This window comes from Mustela lutreola, chromosome 5, assembly GCF_030435805.1.
Source record: "Mustela lutreola isolate mMusLut2 chromosome 5, mMusLut2.pri, whole genome shotgun sequence".
Taxonomy (NCBI): domain Eukaryota; kingdom Metazoa; phylum Chordata; class Mammalia; order Carnivora; family Mustelidae; genus Mustela; species Mustela lutreola.
Genome location: NC_081294.1, coordinates 85,179,769 through 85,198,237, shown reverse-complemented (window position 1 = coordinate 85,198,237; position 18,469 = coordinate 85,179,769). Strand labels below are relative to the sequence as shown.

The 18,469-nt window shown below is 40.6% G+C and overlaps 2 protein-coding genes across 2 annotated transcripts; both read right to left on the bottom strand.

Annotated features, from left to right (window-relative positions):
* Positions 1 to 781: 781 nt before the first annotated feature.
* Positions 782 to 5,029, bottom strand: SPINK14 (serine peptidase inhibitor Kazal type 14 (putative)). Its single transcript, XM_059173356.1, has 4 exons — positions 4,960 to 5,029; positions 3,875 to 3,912; positions 2,094 to 2,230; positions 782 to 827 (listed from the first exon to the last, which is right to left on the bottom strand). The coding sequence occupies exons 1-4, from the start codon at positions 5,027 to 5,029 to the stop codon at positions 782 to 784; spliced, it is 291 nt and encodes a 96-aa protein (XP_059029339.1).
* Positions 5,030 to 11,805: 6,776 nt separating this feature from the next.
* On the bottom strand, positions 11,806 to 17,260 carry LOC131831382 (double-headed protease inhibitor, submandibular gland). The gene is made up of 6 exons (XM_059173476.1): positions 17,163 to 17,260; positions 16,347 to 16,372; positions 15,477 to 15,598; positions 13,757 to 13,799; positions 12,446 to 12,555; positions 11,806 to 11,982 (listed from the first exon to the last, which is right to left on the bottom strand). The coding sequence occupies exons 1-6, from the start codon at positions 17,227 to 17,229 to the stop codon at positions 11,937 to 11,939; spliced, it is 414 nt and encodes a 137-aa protein (XP_059029459.1). The 5' UTR covers positions 17,230 to 17,260; the 3' UTR covers positions 11,806 to 11,936.
* Positions 17,261 to 18,469: the final 1,209 nt, after the last annotated feature.

Here is an 18,469-nt window from a genome sequence, read left to right as displayed (position 1 = left end):
TCAGCATAGTAGTCAAGGTCAAAGAGCCAACAGAACAGGTAAGCGCTCTTGACTACAGTCTTACGAGGATATTCAGAGGCAGAAGAGATGCTTTTTCCCTCCATATTAGGAATGTATACACACACACACACACAGAGAAGAAATATAACCCAAAGAAGAACATGTCCTGATAGGTTTCAGAGGTTGAAATGTGTCAAGAGAATTTAAAAAAACAATGGGACATTCATGGACACCACTGATGTAGGCCTCCTTCTATGGAGAAAAGTGGGGTCTTGTGGACTGGGTGTGTGTAAATGCCTGTCTCAATGCTGAGTCTAGAAGTGGGTTTGTTTAATGAGGGGCTTGCTGCAAGGAGACAGCAGGAATGGGCAGGAAGAGCACAACGCTCTGTAGTTCCTAGGAACAGGAAGAAATACCATGGAAATACAGAAGAAATTTCTGTTGGGTTCCTTGGAAGACAGCTTGGAGTACTTATATTATAGATGATTTTACTATCCAAGTCTCAGGAGCCGGTAAATCCCAATATTTGTCCTTGACCTTTGGCTCAAATGTTCATTTTGTTCTACTTCTGAGAACTGAGACGCAGATCTGAGGACCAAGTTAAGTCAGGCTTTCAGAAAACTCTATTAGGGAGGGAAGGAGCCTAAGGAGCCTTCAGTTATCCAATACAAGCTCAGCTGGGCCAGGTCTCTGCCACTGTCACATGGGAGGCACGAATTGCAAGAGGACTGTCATGATGAACAGAAAAAAGATATCCTCTTGGGCATCCAAATCCACCCAGCTAGCATTCTCCATCATTTTGAAACCTAATTTTCCCACGAGATTTACTAAAGGAAAAATGCAGAATCAACATTTCACGAATAAAATGTCAGAACTACAAAAACTCTTTAATATTATTTTATCTAGGGACGCCTGGGTGGCTCAGTTGGTTAAGCTGCTGCCTTCAGCTCAGGTCATGATCCCAGGGTCCTGGGATTGAGTCCCACATCGGGCTCCTTGCTTGGCAGGGAGCCTGCTTCTCCCTCTGCCTCTGCCTGCCTGTGCTCGCTCTAGCTCCTCTCTCTCTGACAAATAAATAAAATCTTAAAAAAAAAAAAAAAGGCCATTATTAAAAAAAAAAAAAAAAGAAGAAGAATAAAAAGAAAAAAAATAAGAAAAAAAAACAAGAAAAAAATTATTTTATCTATCATCCTTATTTTATATTTAAGGAAACAAAGAGCCAGAGCACAAGGGGAAATGACTACATACAAGAGTCAGGTTATTGGATTTCCTACCCAGCTACCCTTCCATGATTCTAAGAGGCCATGGACAACATTACAACCTATGCTACAATCTCTTTGAAAATAAGTTATTCAATCAGGCCTGAACCTGTGTTATCTTAAGGCACATCAGTCCTCTTTTTATTCTCTTAGCACTCTCATGCTTTGGCCCAATTCCTCATGAGCGGGGATGATGTGAGATTTCCACATCATTTCCACATCATCCTGTCATTGCTCCTTGTACAAAAGTACAAAATGATTGTTGGGTCGAGGACTTCAGTCTGATGCCATGAGGAGAATTTTAATCCCCGTGAACCACACTGGCTTACACAGATATCAAGCTGAAGCCATGGTTTTGAGAGACCCCGGTGTCTAATCACTGATAATCATAAGCCAAAACCCTACACACTGACTCTTAGCACAAGAACCCAATCTTTGCAGTCACCTCATCCTAGCTCAGAGTTTCAGACACTGAAGAGATGGAAGGTATCTGAGAGAAGGCAAAACCGCAGTTTATCTTCCAGTCAAAGAATTTCAGGGCTGAATGGAATAACCGAAGCTTTACTTGGCCGATGGGAATTGACATCACGTGGTGTATGGGAGTGTGAGGGCTCAGCCAGAAGGGCCTGAAATACCACAGAGTACACTGAGTCTGCTTTCCACCCCAGCGGGCTTTCTATTGCCACATGCTCTTCTGACTGGGGACAGATTAGTATCAGTGCTGGAGCAAGTTCCTGGCTTCAAGGTTGATGCACTTGGTAGAAGAGGTACCTAGTAATTGCTGTAGGCTAAGTTTGTCTTTGTTCTCTTCTTTCCCCGCCAAAGAGTACTCACAGGCTCTCAATACACAAGATGCAGGGGTTTTCATAGGTTACAAAATTAGTGCCACAGATGGGTTGATGTAAATCAGGGCAGGGGTTCACGTTTCCAGTGAGCCAACTCAAGTTTATTTTCTTATACGGACATTTCACCTGAAATTCAGTTGAAAAGAATGATATGGTTATAATTACTCTCACAGACAGGTAGGTCATATCTGGACTTGATGAGGAAAAGCCATTACAGCTGCCCCTCCCCAAAGCAGTGGAGGCCGACCTCCACTGTTCACCCCATTTGACAACAACGACGCCCTCCTGGTGAGGAGTCCTGGCAGCCACAGGGCACTGAGGCCTCCTACCCTCTGGTGGGAAAAGGAAGAGTGGATAAACAGGATGGTGTTTGGGCAATTTAGCTTCTTTCTCAATCTCCTTTATTCACAGAGTATCAGACATGGCAATAGTCTTAGAGATTTTCTATGCCAACTGGGAAAAAAAAACAAACCCTGAAAGCCCGTAATTGGAGAAGATGCTTTACTGAAACCCATATGCTTTGATTTAAAATATGTACCATAACACGTACATGCACCTTGGAATTCTTGTGGATAGGAATAATAGAGAACCATAAAGACAGACAGAATAGCCTGCTGAAGTCCCAAGTGGGGATCTGAACTTTATTAGCTGATGTGACTGACTTTGTAATCTTAGGCACTGATGCCTGCCCCATGCTAATTGCATACATAATTAATTACCTGACCCACTAGGTAGTGATGCCTTGAGGAGGATTAAAAAGACGTATTCATATTTGTACTCTCAGTGTCTCACTGTATTTATGAAGACATAATAGATAGTGGTTCTTTCTTTAAAGAGTAGATTTTCAGTGAGATAAGCACAGGCCCAGAAACAAAATGTATCCAGAAGGCAGACAGATAACATAAATGTGTGAATTCATGTTGTGTAATAAAAATGGATGGTGGGAAACTAGTGTCAACTTCGAGTGCGCATGCCGTATGTATTACTATGTAACAAACCACCCCAACAGTTAGTGGGTTAAGTAATTGCTTTAATAAATCATAGTTCTGTAGGTTATCAAAAAATAAAATAAAATACATACTATAGTTTATCCACTCTCAAAATCCCCAAGTCAACTCTTTTCTTGAAGTTGTGAAATGTGAAAGCCTTTAGCATAATGCCCTGACTTTGTAGGGAACATGAAAAACAAAAGAAGGGACATGTCTCATCAGGTAGGAGAACCCATGTCCCCTCACAGGGCTGGGGTGAGAGGCAGCCTGAAGCAGGGACTTCGGGTTCCTGGAACTCAAGGAAGTGGTCTCAGGGGCTCTATGAGCGCCATAGATAGATTGATAATGTGCCTCTAATACAACAGGGGAGAGAGTTTTGGCTGAGTATTTAGAGAAAGAGGGATCCTATCCGAGCTTAGAAACTCTTCTTCTTTCCTTATCCCACATCACCACCATGGCCAGGCCCCATCATCCTGTAGGTCTGTCCCCATTAATCCCTCCACATCCTCTAATCCCCTGGCAATTGTCAGTATTCATAAACACTTCCTAGGCACTGGGGAGAGAGAGTCCTCTGGTTGTCAGATGACCAAATCTAAGCTTGGTTCCCGGTTTGGATCACTCCGCTCAGGGCTCTTGTACCAGTAGTGTACCTGCCATGTTCCTGTGAGTGGATTCTGAAGAGCGCCACAGATCACATTCCTAAAGTAAGGTTCTAACACAACAATTCCAGAGAAAACTCAGATTAGAATGCCAGTCCTGAGACACAGAGTGGAAGGTTTACTTTAATAGCTCCATGTGGTGGCCACCACTCTCGACGGCCTGAAACTAAGACATACATGAGAATAGTTGCAGACTATGATAGTTGGTAAATCCTGCTTTAACCTGTTAGCAGAATTAAAGAATTCTAATTTGCTACAGAGGAAGCTTGCAATATGAAAACGTTCTTTTTTTTATACATGCACTCATTTTCCCCTCAAAAATGTGGACTAGTTCTTCTACTCCTGATAGATAATGAGCAAGCAATCACCGCTCTTGTAAATGTTGCCAGTCCAGTGTACCAAATAAGTTTTTTATTACTAGGAGTTAGCCTGCACTTGAGACAGTTCAGAACTGGCAGCCAATACATAAAAGACATGAAGAAATGCTACAGCTTTAAAGAGACTGTTAGCCCAACCCCCGTATTTTACAGAGAGGGAAAGACACTTGCTGATGCCCTGAAATTCATGGTAGATAGGTGAAAATTCAAGCTCTTCAATCCTTGAACCCAGGTCTCTTTAAAACTCCCTATAGGGCTCTTCTCTAAAAGAGGACAAACACCCACTCAAATTCATGGCAAAGCATATTCAAAAGCTTTGAGTCTTTGAGATGTTGCCCACCACTGTAATGTCACACCTGACTGAGTCTCCATGAGTTAGGTTTCATAATCTGCATTAATAGCTGGGGAAACAAAGGCCCTTGCACATTGGCTGGGAGCTTTTGTTTGTGACCATACTGCATTGCCATTCTCTCTATAAATATAGATGTATATAGTAAAGTGATACCCTTACATATATAAATCAAAAATAATTCCGAAGCATTCTTTCATACTACAATGTCAGAGCTCACGAATCAAATCTACTTAACTGCCAGAACCAGTCAAATCACTCACCAGAGATGCGCCTTGGTGGCTCAGTCAGCTAAGCATCTGCCTTTGAGCTCAAGTCATGATCCCAGGGTCTTGGGATCAAGCCCCACATCTGGCTCCTGTTCATCGGAGAGTCAGCTTCTCCCTCTGCCCCTCCCCCTGGCTGTGCTCTCTTTCTCTCTCCCTTTCTCTTTCTCTCTCTCTCTCTCAAATAAATAAAATCTTAAAAAAGAATTACTCACCAACAGGTAACGCCCAATGTATCAAGATGAAGAACAAAAGTGAGCAGCATACTAGAAGGTATTTGGCCATTTTTCTTCCCGGTGTGTGTGTGTCCTTAGAATGATGCTCTGAGATATTGCCTTGGGATGTTCCCCTCTAGCACAATCACTAGAGCAAGATAATCAAGATATTAAAACCATCTTTGAAATGAATATCCATCTCTCGCTTCCCCACCGTAACCACTGTATGCCATATCTGGAAAGCCTATTATTTCATCCTTCACTAAGAACAAATGTTCAGAAAAACCTAAACTTGCTTAGTCATAAAGTACAGAACTCAGTGACAGATCTGTGACTATTTAGAAGAGAGAAGTAAATCAGAAGTTACTCTTTGGACAGAATCCTAATATCTTAGTGTGGCGGTATTTTACATGTCTTGAAAAGGCAATCCCTTACCAGGGGATTCACCCAATTTTTTTTCTTATAGGGGATACAAAGAAAATAATGAGGCCACTAGAGGCTTCTGGATAGTAAGGCCTTCTCAACAGAGGAAGCAGGTCTGTGCTTGCTCATGAAGCAGAGCATAGCTCTTTGCAGTAAGACAAAGATTGGAGTATTTCAGGCATACGTGGCTGTGCTGAGAATCTTCTGACATGGAATGCTCAGCTTTCTTGGAGCATTCTGAGAGAGAACATAGGGAGAAATACCACTCCATGATATCTCATGGGTACCCCAAAGTTATTTTCATCCAGACACGTGGAAAGGGAGAAGTCAGCGTGCAAATCCTCCTGTGGGATTGCCTTCTCTTGTAGAAGCCTTTCTGATTCTAGAGAATGGTAGAGGCAGGTTCCAGGCCTTACCGAAGGATCACATTGAACTACCCTATCTTCTTAACCCTGTAAAAGTGACCTCATCCTCCCTATGTGCTTTGGCCTTCTCCGCTCTGTAGCACATGTGACAAGGCAACTGACATGTACTCTTTCCCAGATGCTATGGTGTGATTGATATGTGATCTCTTAGACCCAGTTAAGTCTCCAGGGTACTCCATTCCCTGGGATGGCTGGAGGTTCTTGGCACAGTGTTTGGAGCTGCCTAGCTGCCCACCCTGCCTGCTCCTGGTACATCCTAGGACATGTTTCTGCTCAGCACACCCCATCTCTTCCTGACATCATCCCTGGCTTCCTTCGGACCAGAGCCGCAGCAGTGGCACAAAAGCAGGATGCCAGATACCCACTCCCCTTGCAACATAGGTCACCTTCGACCCACCTCAGAAAGAGGAGAAAAGAAAGAGAGATGTAACATGCTCCTTCGCAGCTTGTGCTTCCTTTAAGGAGCACGTACTAGGGCTGCAGGAGTGGGTAGAACAGCTATGTAAGACAGAAAAGGCACTGAGGCATTGTTTGCTGGGAGGAGCAGGTCCTGGAGGTCCTATGTTCATGGTAAATCAAAGTTAAACCTCAGCAGGAGGCATTGGGGAAGGAAGCACAGAGCTGCCTAGAAGACTTGAAGGTGGGAATGGATCACTGGACACTGGACAGCCCTTGGCAGGCAATCCAAAGAGGCAATGGCTTGAGGAAACATACCACAGTCAGAAAGAGTACAGGAGAAAGAGTAGAATATATTCTACAAGAAGAATTAGTACCTCCAGCCAGCGTGCAAGAAAGGAGGTGGGCACCGAATGAGGTCTCCGGATACCGTTTGTAGCGGGTGCAGCCAATCTGGAGCCTTTGCAGCTTTTTGACCTGAAAATCTGTGGTCATACCTGAATTGCCTCCCATTATCTGAACTTCCTGCCTCCGTTTTTCCTGCCTGTAAAGAACAATTGTTCTTACACCAAGGAAATATGTGAATAGAAATAGAAAATAGAATATAGAATTGAATAGAAAATAGAAATTAAAAAAAAGAAAAAGACGTGAAATCTCCAGAGATAACCGTTAAACATGTCTTAAATTATATTGTTCCAGTCAAAAATAAATTTTTTGTAGTACTGTGTATTGTTTTCAGCCTTTTTCACTTAGAAATGTACTGTGACATTTTCTTGATCTTTAAATGCAGTCATATAGTACCTGAATTGAGATACTTGGTGTCATATTATGTCACATATATGGGATTTTATTGCATTAATAATCTTCCACTGTTGCTCAGTTAGGTTGATTCCAATTTTCATTATTATTATTATTAACAATGCTAGAATGAGCAAATTTTAATCCCCTCAGTTAATTTATTTCTTACTAACTTTGTAAATGCCTAAAAACAAACTTACTGGACACTTCCAGAAAGGACCCGAGTCATCTAGAATATTAAAGAGGTAGTTTTCACCTAGTTTGTTGGCCCTATGCTTGTAATCTAAGGTGGGACATTTTGAAAACACAGTGCCACCTTACTAAGTGTATCATTTGTCCCCCAGCTCAGAGAGATAGAGGGATTCCATTGCATAGAAAGCATTACAGAAGAAAAAGTAAAACATCATAGGAAAGAAATAAGGCTAAAGTATCTATAGCTTTTCCAAACTCCCCCAAATTCCAGTTGAATTAACAATATTGGGTGAGGAGAATAAATAAGATTAAGGAATCACATCTCCCTCAGAGAGTCCTTAGTGTATGACTTGCTCATTTGAGCATATCCATGGCTTAATGCTAAAAGCTATAACTTGGGGTTGTGTCCCTGGATGGAGGCTCCTCTTCCTAGCTATGAAATGATTTGATTTGTATGTTTCATGACACTTCAAACCAACATTTTCCAAAAATGAACTCCTTACTCTAGAGTCCAAAGCAGGTGCTTATCACCTTTCAGGGATACCAAAATCCTCTACAAGACTTAACCTACAGCTCTGCTGTTTTTCTGCAGAAAGGAAAGTTTCAGCTCCACTGCCCAAATTACAGAGCTCTCTTGTCTAGCTCTCTTGTCTATTAACCAATTGTATTCCCACCAGAGCACTGAGCTGCCTTCTTTTACGTCCCAAGATGTCCTTCCCTCACAGAATAGCCACCACACAGATGTCATTCCAACCCCAGGCTATAAGAGAAAGTCTTTTTCTTTTTCTTTTCACAGATTTAACAGAAGCCATAGAACAGCATTAGCCACACTTGCATAATCTCCCACTCTGGTCTTGAGTACTGATTTGGGTAAGAGTTCCTGACCTGTTCTCCTGACCGAAATGGCGTTAATGGCCTTCCGGTTCCCCACAGCTTGACAAAAATATAGACAAGATTTTACCTGACTCCGGGCACCTGACCTCCCTTATCTTAGAACATTTACTTTAGAAATGTTATAACTAAATTCCTTCTCTGTTGCCTTGAGACTTAATTCTCTTTGAAAGCCTCTCACTAGTTTCAAAATCCAGAAATGTCTTTCTCAATGACCCGGGAGGAGTCATCTCATACCTTTATGACAGGAGGTAGTTTTGCAACTTAGAGCATGGTGTCCATGAAAAGTTGGACTCTTGCCCTTCCCCAGAGACTAGAGATAGCCTGCACGGGCTTTCCTGAGTGCTACATTTCCATTTTCCATAATGTGGGTGGGCCTCCTGCAATCAGTTGAAGACCCTAAGAGAAAAGCCTAAGATCTCTCCAGGAAGAATTCTGCCTCTCAACTGCCTTCAGACTTGAGCTGCAACATGAACACTCTCCTGGGTCTCTAGGGAAGTGCTGACCCACTTCTCAGGCCCCATAATCACATGAGCCAATTACTCAAAATAAATCTTTTTCTTTTTCTTTTATCTCTCTCTCCCTCTCTCTCACTCGCTCGCTCTCTCTTCACACAAACATGCATACACAATTAATTTTGTTTTTCTGAAGAATCCTAACTAATGCAATTACATTGAGTCTATCACCTTGCTACTTTCTTTCTATTAGTACAATCTGTTTTCCCCTCTACCTCCTTTGTCTTCTTTTACATACACAAATATAGGACTTTTTTCATCATTCCATCTTATTTCCTTTGTAACTTATTTACTGTTGCTTTAGGATTTATAGTATACATTCTTAGCTTCTTACAGTGCACCTTTAAGTGAAATTATACCCTTTAACTTAGCAGAGAATCATATAATAGAACTGTTTCATTTTTTTCTTCTATCATTGTGTTGTCATGCATACTATTTTCAAATACGACAAATAAAAACAAAGTTCTGGCAATCTAGCTGCTATGGACAGAACTGTGTCCCTTACAAATACAAATGTGAAAACACTAATTTCCATTGTGACTGTATTTGGACATAGGGCTTAGGAAGTAATTAAGGTTAAATGAGGTTATAAGGGTGAGGTCTTCCTTTCCGTTTTTATTGAACCTTTAATAATTCTTTTTTTTTTTTAAAGAATTTTATTTATTTATTTGACAGAAAGAGATCACAAGTAGGCAGAGAGGCAGGCAGAGAGAGAGGAAGGGAAGGAGGCTCCCCACCGAGCAGAGAGCCCCATGCAGAGCTCTATCCCAGGACTCTGGGATCATGACCTGAGCCGAAGGCAGAGGCTTTAACCCATTAAGCCACGTAGGTGTCCCTAATAATTCTTGATTAGTTCCATCCATGTTGTCGCAAATGGCAAGATTTCATTTCTTTTGATGGCTGCATAGTATTCCATTGTGTATATATACCACATCTTCTTGATCCATTCATCTGTTGATGGACATCTAGGTTCTTTCCATAGTTTGGCTATTGTGGACATTGCTGCTATAAACATTCGAGTACACGTGCCCCTTTGGATCACTACATTTGTATCTTTAGGGTAAATACCCAATAGTGCAATTGCTGGGTCATAGGGCAGTTCTATTTTCAACATTTTGAGGAACCTCCATGTTGTTTTCCAGAGTGGCTGCACCAGCTTGCATTCCCACCAACAGTGTAGGAGGGTTCCCCTTTCTCCGCATCCTCTCCAGCATCTGTCATTTCCTGACTTGTTGATTTTAGCCATTCTGACTGGTGTGAGGTGATATCGCATTGTGGTTTTGATTTGTATTTCCCTGATGCCGAGTGATATGGAGCACTTTTTCATGTGTCTGTTGGCCATCTGGATGTCTTCTTTGCAGAAATGTCTGCTCATGTCCTCTGCCCATTTCTTGATTGGATTATTTGTTCTCTGGGTGTTGAGTTTGCTAAGTTCTTTATAGATTTACGACAACATGGATGGAACTAGAGCGTATCATGCTTAGCGAAATAAGTCAAGCAGAGAAAGACAACTATCATATGATCTCCCTGATATGAGGAAGTGGTGATGCAACATGGGGGCTTAAGTGGGTACGAGAAGAATCAATGAAACAAGATGGGATTGGGAGGGAGACAAACCATAAGTGACTCTTAATCTCACAAAACAAACTGAGGGTTACTGGGGGGAGGGGGTTGGGGAGAAGGGGGTGGGATTATGGACATTGGGGAGGGTATGTGCTTGGGTGAGTGCTGTGAAGTGTGTAAACCTGGTGATTCACAGACCTGTACCCCTGGGGATAAAAATATATGTTTATAAAAAATAAAAAATTAATTAAAAATAAATAAATAAATAAATAAAGAACTGAAAAAAATAATTCTTGATTATAGTTTTTTTTTTTACATTCTATAGTAATCAACTCAAAAGCATGTCTCTGACTAGTGTACAAACTTCTTAATGGTATGGATTCTTTGCCCATTTGTATTGCTTTTCCCTACACAACAGATTGCTTGACCTATAATAATCTTTCTATGTGTGTTGTTAGAAAAAACACACAAATCTCTACAAAATAGCTGGCAAGTATTTGACTAGTCTTCACTAAAAGAGCATTGTGCTGGGGTACCTTGGTGGATCAGTCAGTTAACAACCAACTCTTGATTTCAACTCATGTCATGATCTCAAGGTCATGAGATTGAGCCCAGCAGTGGGCTCCATGCTCAGCAGGTAGTCTATTTGAAGTTCTCTCTCCTTCTCCCTCTGCGCCTCCCTTCCTGCATGTGCACGTTCTCTCTCTTTCTCAAATGAATAAATAAATCTTAAAAAAAAACAAAAGCATTGTGCTTTGGACAGATGAACTTATAGGGCATAGCTTTGTTCATATTTAAAGATTTACCATTAGAAAATTCTTCTCTTTACCAAGGCAAAATATCTGTCTATGCATGTTACATTAATGACATGACTCCTCTCTGTGGGGTCCCAGAAATGACAAAGTTCTGATCTCTCTATTTTACAATACTCCTGCATATGCCCTCATCTTTCCCAGTTACCTTGAACTTTCCTTGGGCCTTTTAGTGACTTCAACAATTTAATCAGATTATATTGTTTTTATTCTCTTCCCAGCATCATCAACAAAATGTCTTCCTTTGTGGATGCCAGTTGTGACTGAGTCCTCTTTTTTTCTTTTTTTAAAAGATTTTTATTTATTTATTTGACAGACAGAGACCATAAGTAGGCAGAGAGGCAGGCAGAGAGAGAGGAGGAAGCAGGCTCCCCACTGAGTAGAGAGCCCGATGTGGGGCTCGATCCCAGGACCCTGAGATCATGATCTGAGCTGAAGGCAGAGGCTTTAACCCACTGAGCCACCCAGGCTCCCCCTGAGTCCTCTTTAAATTGATATCTAACTTCTAATATTATTCCTGGTCTGATTAGTTGACAGTATTATGGATTCTTACTTTATCGTTCTCCAAAGCTGAATTTTCCACCTTATTGTGGCTAAAAGTACTAATGTTAGACTTGTGGTCAGATCTGCCCCTTGATGTATGTTTACTTAAAAATTGTGAGTTTAAAAAAAAAATGGAATGCTAAGAGCAGATTCTTCTCTCACCAGTGTGTATACAACCTCTCAGCTCTTAACTTGAGTAGAAATAGAGGAAATCTTTCCATGTGACCTATTGAGGGAAATGGCCATAGACATTCTTGTTAAGAAACAGTCACATCAGAGACAAACCTGAAAGCTTTCTGCTGAGAATCTTTTATTGAAGGATCAGATTCATGCATTTGCTCCCATAGCCATCCAAGAGGGATTGGTTCTCTATGTGGAATCTGCCAAAGGGAACTTGGTGCCCTTGAGCATCAGGGAGACTAGCACTCTCCATGCTTTGCCAAAAAAAGTGCACCACGGCTCCTCCTACAAGAGAAATCATTTTTTTTTTTTTTAAAAGAGAAGGCATTAGAGATCTTAAATTGGACCTTCAATATTCTTAGATCAAGCCAGCCAAATGAGCACATAGCATGAAAGGTAAGTAATTAGTAACTGAGTTCCAGCATCATAGAAAAAGTAATTCAATGTACTAGTCAAAGCCAGTGTTACGAGCCATAAAAAAAATCTATAAATATCTCTGTTATCTCTCACTTAGTAATATTATGATGTTGACCAAATTCCCTTTTCCAGCTTCAGTTTCTTCCCACTATCCACTTTCTTTCTTTCTCTTGCCCCCCTCCTTTTTACTTCTTTTTGTAAAATATAATTTTCAGCGTATCACTTTACTTTTATGCTTTATAGGAGCATCTTGCTAATAGGTAGCTATCGTGTTTTCTGGCTCTGTGGAAAAGGCTGTTTCTACAAATAACACATTAAATTCAGCACTTACATAACAGCATTGCAAAACAAACATTTGTTGCTATAATTCTTTCCATCAGATCCACAGAGAGGTATGTATTCCATGGTACACATTTCAGAATATTGGGGGCACTCAATATCCTGCAGTCCAAAAAAAGAAAAAAAGAAAGAACAACTTCAAGTTGTTAAATTATAGAAAATGGACTTTTTTTTTTTTAAGGCCTTGAGAGGTCATTTAGCCCTCAACCCCACATGCAAAAAGACATAGCCTCTTCAATTTACAAATCTGACCCAACCATGGTGGCAATCTCATTACAGAAAGAGATAGCTTAGCTTGAGGTTAGGGCTTCCCTCTCACTTACTCTGGTGAGCAGAGTACATCTAGTGGGTCCTATCTTGTGCTTAATTTCCGAACCAGTCCTCTCCTCACCACACACTTACCTACTTTATTCAGGCCCTCTGGATGTCTTGCCTGCATAGTTGCAGGTATCTGCCAGTTTGCTGCCCAGCGTCCATGCTTAGCTAAGATTTCAGTCACCCTCCACACTGATGTCAGAGTGATCTTTTAAAAACCAAATCAGTTCTTGTTTTTTGATTAGTTAACAGATTCCCCATCTACAGAAAGTCCCCTCACGAGTTGCGCTTATTTCTCTCATCTGCTCTGCCTCTAACTCCAGCTAAACTTGACGGAATTCCCAGAGTGTTTCCTGATCCTATACATGTTTGTGCCTTTGCTTAGGTTGTCTTTCTGTCCTACCTGGCCTCTGTACCCATTAGAACAACTCCTAAGACTCTGAGTCCTCCTTAGAAATCAGTTTAACTCTTTTTGTAACCGTTTGATGACCGCATTTCTCTTCTTCAAATTGGGTCAGATGTCACTCCTTAAGATGACCTATCTTTACTACCACAACCCCATGACCCCATGTTTTTATTTCTCTTGTCACATTTCAAACTCTATTAAAATTATTGACATCCACTCACATAGCTCTTTACTCTTGAATTGTCTTACATTTGTTCTTGAATTTAAAAAAAAGTAACTTCCTTTATTTTTATGAGAGTGTCCTTGAGTCCCTAATGTCCTCTATTTAACCTGCTAATTAGAAAACAATCACATGTATACCAATCTGCTCCAATTAAGGACTATGAGTAGAATTTGTGGAGCTTTCCTCTGGAGAAGTAAATTAACTATGCTCAGGTCTTCTGTTTAGGCTGGCCACATGACTTATCTATGACTACACATACTTGTGGACAGTTTCTAGAATGTCCATTTTAAAACTTTCATAAAGTGAGGAATTACTGTAACATTTTATATTAAGAATAAATAAAATTTGTGTATACTTACACATTCATTATCTTGAAGTATTCTGACTGGAAATCCTTTGTTTCTGAAAGAGAAGATTTTATTGAATGGGTAATATGTTATTTGACATTTCACAATCCACAGGGTAAAATACAGTCATACGTCATTCTGTATTCTCTGTCCTGTACTGAGAATGAGGAGCTCTCGTTAATATTCTACCCAGGTTGGTTAATACTGACCATAAACACCTTTGATGGAGGATCATTTTGTAAACAAATAAAATTCAAGAAAATAAGATCAACACTAAGAGGAGATTGGGCACTCAAAAAAATTAGTCCATGAATACTCAGATGAAAATCAAGCATCATATAGTGTGAAAATATTTTTGGAGTTAAGAAAAAGAAAGTATGCTCAAATCCATTTCTGGAACTTATAGCCTGTGTAGTTTTTGTTACAGTCACTTCTTTCTATAAGATATCTCTCTTCGCGGGCGCCTGGGTGGCTCAGTGGGTTAAGCCGCTGCCTTTGGCTCAGGTCATGATCTCAGGGTCCTGGGATCAAGTCCCGCATCGGGCTCTCTGCTCAGCAGGGAGCCTGCTTCCTCCTCTCTCTCTCTCTGCCTACTTGTGGTGGTCTCTCTCTGTCAAATAAATTAATAAAATCTTTAAAAAAAAAAAAAGATATCTCTCTTCTAAAAGGAGTCTATGAGATGATAAAAATCAGTCAAATCTCATCTTTAGTCTCTTGTGTTTTTGTTAATACATTGGTTTGCATATCCTGAGAGACTTTATTCTAAATAGCACTTGTTATTACACTTGACTATACACTTTCAGAAGAGTTAGAAAAGGAGAAAATGTTGAGGAAGAAGAGCTCATTTCTGTAAGTATTCAGTCTGTATTAGCTGCATAGCTAAGATTTGATGGGTTTTGTCACTGTGGATCCTAAACACTACTCTAATTTCTATCTTACAGATGAGAATACTGAAGCATGAGGTGGATTGTGTATCTGCCTAATGTCACACATCTCCTAAGCACAGTCTGGATTCTAATGCAGATGTGTGACACCAAAGCCCGTGATTTTAATCACTAATCACAAAGTAGTGAATTTCCAATTCCTGGAATGGCTGGTAATAATCATTCTTTCATTCTTCAAGAAGCTGAGATGTTTACAGTGAGGAACTCATGTAATTTGTGGGGTACTGGTGGTGGGGGTCCCAAATCCCATCTTTACTTTCAATCTCCTCCCTAGACTTCTCCAGATAATCTCCTCCCTAGACTTCTCCAGCAACATGGATTTTCTCTGGGGTAGGGAGAATAGATCAAAGTCTTGTAATAGCACCTTGGCAAAGAGCCTCCATAGAGCATTCTTGTGAGCTCTCATTATTCATAAGAAAGACACAACAGAAGATTATGGAACTTTGACCAAGATATATTTTCTGCCTAAGACTCAGCTTCCGCAAGTGTAATGTGGGAATAAAAATGTCTGTAGAAAACAGCTAATGCCTGAGCAATAGTGTATAATGTGAAAGAGAATTTGGCTGAATAGCAAAGAAATACGTATCTCCTTAGAGATACAGGTAAATGTATTTATGTACTTTTTATTTGAACAAAGCAATGTCGAAAGGGTATTGGAGGAGCACAAAAAATGTAGGATTGATCAAACCACACTGTTAGAAACCAAGCAGATTTTGGCCCATGTGGACTTCACAATCTTAAAAGAGAAAGAGAGAGAGAGAGAGGATTCAACTGAGTATGATACTTACTGAGTTAGCATGCAAAGCATACATTCGTTACTGTAAGTGCGATGATCTGTGCCACATACTGGGTTCAGGTGCCTTGGGCATGCAAACGCAGAGCCTTTTGAGTTGTATTTGAAACAGTCCACCTATAATTGGAACAAAAAAGAATGGCCTACATTGTCTTTCTTCAGTTCCGTAGTCTTTCCTGTATTAAGTTGGTAAGACAGAAAAGAGAGTAGAAAGAGTCCTAGCCTCTTCAACTTTTCAGAAAACATGTCTAGAAGACCCTATGTGGATCAGGAACTGTGCTTAAGTCAGACATGAAACATTCCATAAGTAAAACTAGAGTTAGCTGTTTATGAAGGAAATGTTAGTCTCTCTCTCTCTTTTTTTTTTTTTTCAGCGTAACAGTATTCATTGTTTTTGCATCACACCCAGTGCTCCATGCAATCCGTGCCCTCTCCAATACCCACCACCTGGATCCCCCAACCTCCCACTCCCCGTCCCTTCAAAACCCTCAGATTGTTTTTCAGAGTCCGTAGTCTCTCATGGTTCACCTCCCCTTCCAATTTCCCTCAACTCCCTTCTCTAGTCTCTCCTTTTTAAGTTACAGTGTGAGTACACTGGAATAATGAAAGTGAAAAATACTCAGATAAGTCTAAAATGTCACCTAAAGGTAACAGTTTACTTTATCTGTTGTTCTTTTGCAAAGAGATTCCTTTTGTGACCTTTAAAGAAAGAACCACCACCAGGAGAAGGAGAGTAGGAATTATTTTAGCTCCCCAGGAATTATTTCTATCCACAGTGAGCCAGCTTCATTATGTTCACAGTTCCGTTAACACATCAGCTCTGATTTCATTTTTACCAAGACCCCATAGAAAAAGCTACACTCACCTTTCTTCCCCCTGCTTGATCACCGACTGGAAGAGAGTGGCGTGAGATGCATTTGAACAGAAAGAATCAGAAAAAGAGCAAATTCCGCAGTCAGAGATGCAAGGTTGAATTCATCCACAGTAACGAAAGCCCATTTCTGCCATCCCTCGCCCAGGCCAGCCCTGACAGGTTACTTCTTTACTCAGGGTCAATTTAGGATGAAGCCAGAAATGTATGTGATTTTGATTAAAACCCACCACAACATGGGGGAAGGAAATCCCTGGTCCTGGGACAAAGGGCTGTCACAGGTATCCAGGAATTCCTCTGAGCAAGGCCAGGGTAGGGTTGGGTGAAGTTCTCAAAGCTGCGTAAGTTTTTTCTGGGAGGCAAGTCAGAAGCCTGACCTGTTGATCAGGAACTGAGCAGGTCACCCACAGCCCATTTCTTTTCTTTCTTTCTTTCTTTTTTTAATTGAAGTATAGCTGAGGCAGTATGTTTCATTAGTTTCGGGTGTACAACATAGAAACCCACTAAGTCTACATAGTATCTTGTGCTCCCCACATCAGGCTATAGCTCCCATCTATCACCATGCAGTAGTATGGTACTCTGACTATATTCCCTATGTTGCACCTTTTATTCCCATGACAATTTTTATCCCTCTTCTCAGTCTCTCTTCCTCTTCTAGAAGGTCTGACCCCTACCCCCTCTTGCTAATTAGGCCAACCCAAATAATTAACATCTCAATTTTTCTTCTGACTTTCCATTCCATCTTTACTGAAGGTTGAACAAACTGCAGTTAACATAAAGCCATCGCAATTCAAAGGAGTCCTAACTCACCAGGTGGAGGGGCAGCCCATGCGGTGGCTACAAGAGCAAAGATGGCAAAAACAGTGATGCTCTCCATAGTGATGATGAGTGAGGGTGGCTTTTCTGAGGCACACATACACGTATATATACACACATGCATAAGGCAGGGTCCACCTTCCTCAATATTGACCTTTTCACTGATGATTGGTTGTTAACCTAAGCTAGGATGTTAATTTCATTGGTCAGGGAAAGCTTCCTTACTCCCTTGATTTATAGGCAGCTGGAATAGTTACACCCTGAAACTCACCTACCAGCACTGTCTTGCATAATAATCCTCTGGTTTCTTAGCAAATGTAACAGCATGGCTATATTTGAGAACAAATACAATCATAGGTATAGTAAAGAGAAATAAACAAAATGACACATATAAAGGGTTTCAAGATTATATGAAATGCAGGAGAGTTGAAATAGAAAACAGGAGCAATGAGAACATTTCTTGAAAATATACAGTAGTACACAACATGAGTACTTAGCATTGCAATACCTTTTCTAGAGTTCGAAGATTATTTACAGTGTTTTATGAAGGCTTGTTACGTGACTAAAAGAAACTTGTGAAATATTCAGACTAGTGTTATGCCCCTTAGCAGATGGGACAACGAACACAGAAAGATTAAGTGGCCTCTATTTAGTCACAGAGTAACAGTTGAAAGATCCAGTTCTCTAGAATTCTTGACCTATACTCCTCTTCTACGCTTTTTTAAATAAGATATGCTACTTCAATAACAATAACCAATATTTATATTGAATGTCCAGATTTTAGCATAGTGCCTCACACTTCTTTAGATTATAACCATGATATTCTGTTTGACACATTCTCCTGCACCCATATCTGTATATGTTCTGTCCATCCACATAACCAACGTTCTTTCAATAATACAGCCCTAATGATTTCCAATTACTTAGCACTTTCACCTCAACTCCCTTCTCTAGTCTCTCCACACTGTTAGAAACCAAGCAGATTTTGGCCCATGTGGACTTCACAATCTTAAAAGAGAGGACATTTCTTGAAAATGTACAGTAGTACACAACATGGTTTCTAACAGTGTGGTTTGATCAATCCTACATTTTTTGTGCTCCTCTAATACGGAACTGTGAACTGTGAACATAATGAAGCTGATGAAGACATCAGCTCTCCAGAAGATAGAGTTAATATGGAGTTAAGCTAACGATAATTCCCAAAGGACAAACTCTAAGATTGGAGGAGTTAAGCAAATTGCCCAAAGCAGATATCTAATGAATGACAGAATCTTGACTCAAGCCAGATCTTTCAATTTCAG

Coding starts and splice junctions, on each gene's coding strand:
- SPINK14 (XM_059173356.1), bottom strand. CDS start 5,029: ATGGCCAAATACCTTCTAGTATGCTGCTCACTTTTGTTCTTCATCTTG. Junction 3,913..4,959: donor ACATTGGGCGTTACCTGTTG/GTGAGTAATTCT, acceptor TCTTAGTTTCAG/GCCGTCGAGAGTGGTGGCCA. Junction 828..2,093: donor ATCTTGTGTATTGAGAGCCT/GTGAGTACTCTT, acceptor TTTTTCCTTTAG/TAAATCTCGTGGGAAAATTA.
- LOC131831382 (XM_059173476.1), bottom strand. CDS start 17,229: ATGGAGAGCATCACTGTTTTTGCCATCTTTGCTCTTGTAGCCACCGCA. Junction 15,599..16,346: donor ATCAAGCAGGGGGAAGAAAG/GTGAGTGTAGCT, acceptor TTCCAATTATAG/GTGGACTGTTTCAAATACAA. Junction 13,800..15,476: donor ATGCTTTGCATGCTAACTCA/GTAAGTATCATA, acceptor CTTCTCTTTCAG/AAACAAAGGATTTCCAGTCA.